General features: G+C 51.9%; 1 protein-coding gene across 1 annotated transcript; it reads left to right on the forward strand.

Moving 5' to 3' along the window:
* Nucleotides 1-536: 536 nt before the first annotated feature.
* On the forward strand, nt 537-3326 carry LOC125329423 (paired box protein Pax-3-B-like). The gene is made up of 2 exons (XM_048311369.1): nt 537-953; nt 1043-3326. The coding sequence occupies exons 1-2, from the start codon at nt 537-539 to the stop codon at nt 1979-1981; spliced, it is 1356 nt and encodes a 451-aa protein (XP_048167326.1). The 3' UTR covers nt 1982-3326.
* Nucleotides 3327-5801: the final 2475 nt, after the last annotated feature.

The following is a 5801-nucleotide window of genomic DNA, read 5'->3' on the forward strand; positions in this document are numbered from 1 at the left end:
TTTTATTTACTGCAGCAAAGCTGATGAGAAATGTCCCACGGATGGGAATAGGAGCAGGGTAACCAAATGGGGAAGACAAGGACTTGTCACCTGGGTGCAGTAAGAGCTGGGATAGTTTGCGTTCGGAGAAGGGTGGTATAGAAGCCTCCTTGCATTGGGGGAGCACCGGGTTTCCCGCAGAGGTCCAGGCCTGCAGTGGAGAGAGAAGGGGAGCCCCCTCAGAGGGCTGAACCAAAGGTGGAACATTTCTTCATTAAATTATTCTCTCTCCATTTGAATTAAAGAAAGGTGGATGGGTTGGTGGCAGCAGCGGAGGCTTCGCTGGGAGACACTTTGGCTCTTTGGATGGGCCGAGCCCTCATTATGTGTATTTTGGTGATGGGATGACAATGGAGGTGTGGGAGACGGCTCTGAGTCACCCTCGGAGCTCCGGCGGGGCCGGGCCAGGTGGGTGGGGGTCGCTAAGGGCCGGGGTGGAGGGCTCTTAAGGCACGGAGCGGCCAGTGCCACTCCACCGCCCGCAGACCTCGGCCCGCATGGAGCTCGCCAGTCTGCCCCCCGCAAGCCTCCCCTCCGCCAGCCTGGCCCCCAGCCCCGGGCCCGCCGGTGAGCCGCGCCGGGCGGGCTGGCGGCGGGGGTCTTGGTGGTGGTGGCGGCTGCGTTGGCGGCTGTGTTGGTGGTGTTGGTGGCGGTGTTGGCGTTGGCGGCGTTGGGGCAGGAGGAGCCGCCCGGCCTCGCTGACCGCCGCTCCCCGTTCTCTCCCCGCAGGCGAGCCCTGGGCGCGCCCCGCCGGCCCCGGCTCGGGACGGGAGGGCGGCCGGCGCAAGCGAACCACCTTCAGCAAGGCGCAGCTGGAGCTGCTGGTCCGCGCCTTCGAGAGGGAGCCGTACCCCGGCATCGCCCTGCGGGAGCAGCTCTCCGGCCTCACCGACATCCCCGAGTCCCGGATCCAGGTGAGAGGGGCGGTCCGGGAGGGAGGACGGGCGGGTGGCGGAGCGACTTTCCCGGCGGCCCGGGTTCTCAGTCTCTGCCGGTCCCGCAGGTGTGGTTCCAGAACAGGAGAGCCCGGCAGCTGAACCACAAGAAGAGCGAAGCCGCCGCCTACGCCAGGCCGGGCAAGCCGAAGCCACCCCGGTGCGTTGGCCAGGAGCGGCCCCGGGCGCAGCAGCGCCCGGGGACAGAGCGGAGCCTCCTCTGCCCGCAGCCAGGCCTGCCAGGAGGGACCCAGAGTTTCTGTGGTCAGCCGCCCTCCTACTCGGGGCAGCTGTACCCAAGGCTCGACATGCATTTCAGGAGCTTGGATAACACATTTGGAGCCCTGGGACAGACCCCAGCTGACTTTGGTTCGGACTGTTCGGGGAGAGGGGTCCCCCTGGGTGCGGGAAGCATGGGGAGTGCCCCTCAGTTCTCGCTCCCTGCGCAGCAGGCACAGGAGTATCCGCACCTGAAGAAATCTTTCCCTGAAAGCTTCTACTCAGATGCAGATGTTTTCCAGCCTTGTACAGATCACCAGTACCCAGCAGCTAAAGAGAACATGTACCGGAAGCCTGTCTTCAACTACTTCAATGCTAACCAGGGCCTGGGTGTTGAGAACTGTTTGTATGGCAAGTCAAACACTTCTCCCTTTGGGAAGGGCTCCACTTTCAGTTATGATGGGGGGGAACCTGAGCTTGAGCCCGAGCAGATGAGGCACAGTTCACCTCTGCTTGCAGCTAGTAATGCTAGTCCTCCTTTGGTACTTCTAAAGCATGAAGGGGGGTATCAAGGCACACTTGCCACTCCAGTCCCATCTTATGAGCAGCAGTTGCTGGAGACAGTAAATGACTATGACCCTTATTGGCTGGGCATGAAAAATGAAATTTTGGGAACAGGGTTAGATTTGCTGTTTGAGAATCAGCAAAATGCAGAGCAAGGTCAGACAAAAAATTACCTTTCTGCTTTTGGTGGCCAGAATTCAGTCTGTCATTTGGGTCACACATGAAACTGGCAGTGGGTGTACTTGCCTGATGAAAAATGAATGTGATTTTTTTGCTCAATTGGCAGTGTTGTCTGAAGTAGCTAGAGGTTTTACAGGCCTAAGTGCAGAGTCCTTGCTCCGAATTTTGTGCTCTGTCTGGAAGGGAAAGAAAGATAAGCCATGTTAGCAAGGGCCACCTGCTGAATCTGAGCTGCCTCCCCACCCCAAGGGACCCTTCACCAGCTGCTTGCAGTATTCCTGCACTTTGGTTAGGGGCAGCCTCACGTTAACCTGCACACACAGACTGATCTTCACAAGTATGTCAGTACTGAAGAGCTTTCTGTGTTCAGACTCTGCTGGATTAATTCTGCCAGGAGGCTTAGGACTATGGTGTTGCTTTTGTGGCCTTACTGCACTGAGTTTTGTTTCTATCCTGGTCATAATTCACTAATTTTAACTTAAAAAATCCTAGATAACAGACTTATTTATAGCTTTTAGTTGAGAAAGCATTAACACAAGAGGGGTACAAGCATGGGAAAAGCAGCCTTGGTGGTGGCAGGGGACATCTCACTGGGTGTGTTTGCATTTTAGGTGTGTTCCTGGTAAAGAACACTAATGGTTTTTTCCTGGGTACTTAATTTATAGTGTTTTCATTTAAAAATGACCACAGCCTTTTAAAAGGCAATATTTTTGTTCCGTATAATTTCAGATTTTCTTTTGTATAATTTTTTTGCAAATTGTCTTTTCAAAAAAAATATGTAATTTTCTATTTGCCAAATTAAAGTTTTCTACCTTCATGAAGTTGTAGAATTGCACTCAGAGGAGAGAAAAATGTGTTTCATCTTTGCATTTGCACATTGAGCCTATTTTTAGAATTCTCAAGATCCATGGCTGTCCAGAAGACCACAGTAATCATGGAAGGGTTCTTCATGTGTATCTCTGGAGAACTGCCATGGCTGTGTGTTAAAGCAGTATTAGGCCTAGGATGCTGAAAACTCTACATGCAAATCCTTTTTTGTGTTTAAAATGTGGCTCTGGAATATTTTTAAGTATGCTTAGATTGTAAAACATTTGTTATTAACTTAATTATTTTGTTTATAGAACAGGAGAAACAATGAGAATAAAAATCACACACCATTTTTTTTATTAATAAAGTTGATATCCCTGAAGAAACTGTCTATGGAGATGTGTACACAAGAAATCCAGAAAATTAGTCCTGACTTTTGTCAGTAATTTTTAGCTGTGGCTGTAATTTTTCTGCCTTGACCTAAAGGATTGGAACAAGCTCATGTATGACAGAAGAGCTACATGGTGTCAGACAATAGCTGCAAGGCACTTTGACCACAAGAAGTTGTATTTGAGACTGAAGGACGAGGAGATGATTGTATTTATGATTGTAAATATGACTCCTTCAGTAAATTTTTGAAAAAAAAATGCATTAAGACGTATTTCATTATTTACATATACCTTCTCCCTCATAATACCTGCTTAATGAGGAGACTTGTTACTAGGCACAGAGAGAACAAGTATCATTTTATCCATGAAAAAGACAAAGAAATGGTGCTCAAGCGTGTAGCAAAACAGCCTTGCTTCATAGTGAGTTAAAGAGGAAGAGAAAAAAAAAAATGCACATGAAAGAATAGCACACACCTCTAACCAAAATACTGGGCTTTGGTTCCTCCCTGGAGTCCGTAGGCACCTGGCAGTAGCAGGAGGCCTTCCTGTGCCATCCTCCCTGCTGCTCTCACTCTGGTAACCAGCACCTCTTGTCTCGGAGTGGTCTGAGGCAAACAAGGGGAAGGTCTCTGTTACAGGTCTCAAGGGAGGCCGGTCCCTGCTGTGCATCCAGCCATTTCCCCCATCACCCTGTAGGCATCCTATTCTGTCAGAGCTGCACCGAGGCAGCTGTTTTTGGTGTTTGGCATTGAGCTGTCAGTCCTGGCTGCTCTGTTAATACTGGGTGTTCCATTACAACCCCTTCATTCGGTCTTGAGAACACAGTTCCCTTCTTAGCAAACCAACTGTATGCTGTTTTCAACACTGAAGTCAAATACACGCTGAATATTTCTTGTGAGCAACTACAAGAAAAAAAATCATTTTCCCATTACTGAGCTACCTACTGCTCAGAGCAGAGCTCTTCTGTAAGTGACTGCTTTTCTTTGTTACAAGGTGCTTTTAACACACATACCCGGCATATATTTCACGAAGAAGAAAAATCTGTGCAGAACACTCAGATGCAACACTCCTGTGACATTCCTGTATACTTTCTGTCCTTGCTATGAGGTGAATGACAGAACACAAACTGAATGCTTATTCAGCATGTAGGAGGTACTTCCACAACGGTGATATTGTAGCCTCCCTTGGACTTGCATGCTAGCAGCATCTCTGCTGCCATATGAGTAGGTGATGCTGAGGAAGAGCTGGGGCAGGAACCAAATGTGTTCGGTACTTGGACTACTCTTCTACTGCCTGTAAAATGCTTCTGTTTATAGAAGAAGGGAGGATTTTGCATGCTAAATATTGAAAAATGTATTTTCTTCTACATAACTTGTCAAAGAGATAGTGAGGACCCAAATCCACCAGTGCCACTTATGGTCAGCCTGGGCCTACTCCGATGCGGGGTGTCCGGAGCTCCTCATTCTGTTGGAACCTGCAAATCACATTTTTTTCTTCACAGCCACCTCCTCTAGCAGCAGAACAGTGTGAAAGCCATGACCCCTGCAGCTACAAGTCCAGCTGGAAGCCACCTGCCTGGGGGCAGGATGGAGCCAGCATCACAGAGGGAGCGGTTCACGACCTGGACACCTCTTTAGCAGCCTTGCCCCTCGCTGGCTCATGCCATAAGGCAAATCACCCCAGACAAGAGGGCTCCTCGCTTCATTAAGCAGGGCCTGCACCTATAATGCGCTTCAGGGTGACTGACCTTCAGGCGTGGGCACAGACCTGAGATAAAACAATGACTCACTTCTCACCTAGGGTACCGTGCCCTCTGCATGCCTGGTCATGTCCCTGTGGGTGCGGGGCTTGGTACCTGCAAAATGCCCCCACCTAAGTTGTATTAACCACAGAAGGCGAGGACATGGTGTTAAGCTGCACCAGGGGAGGTTTAGGGTGGAAATTAGGAGGAATTTCTTCACAGAAAAGGTGTTTAGACACTGGAGTGGGCTGCCCGGGGAGGTGGTGGAGTCACCGTCCCCGGAGGCTTAAGGGGCCGTGGCACTCAGCGCCAAGGCCTGGCTGTCACGGTGGTCTGCGGTCACAGGCTGGACTCGATGGCCCCGGGGGGCTCACGGGGCTGAAATTCCAATTGTTTCTGTGGTTCTGTGATTCCGCCCGAGTTCACTGCACTGAAAAGCCCTTCATAGGCTTTTACCCTATGGCTTGTTCGTCCTCCCATAGTCCTTGGCAAGGATTCGTGTTTTTATCTTTTCACATTGATTGCTGGGGCCACATCTGACAGCTCGTACGGGAACTGCCCCGAACTGGGGCAGCTGGAGGTCCCCACGCCCCCTCCGCCCCGGTGCCGTGGGGCCGGCCCCGCCGGGCAGCTACCGCGGGCTTTCACAGAGCTTGCGGGAAAGTAATTTATTCCTAAACACGCTGATAGGGGCTGACTCCCGGTTCCTGTTCCCGGTTCCCGGTACAGGCGGCGCAGGGCCGCCACCACTCTCCCGCTGTGGTACACCATGTACGCCGGCAATAGCGCTCCGCCGCGCCCGCCGCGCCCGGAACTCCGCGCGCAGCCGGTGTTTCCGAGGGGGTGGCTCCGCAACGGAGCGGTCGGTGCGAGCCCACGTGGACCGGGCGGCTGGACCGGGCTGGGGGGACAGCGCAGGGCCGGGAG

Source organism: Corvus hawaiiensis, chromosome 8 (genome assembly GCF_020740725.1).
Source record: "Corvus hawaiiensis isolate bCorHaw1 chromosome 8, bCorHaw1.pri.cur, whole genome shotgun sequence".
NCBI lineage: Eukaryota > Metazoa > Chordata > Aves > Passeriformes > Corvidae > Corvus > Corvus hawaiiensis.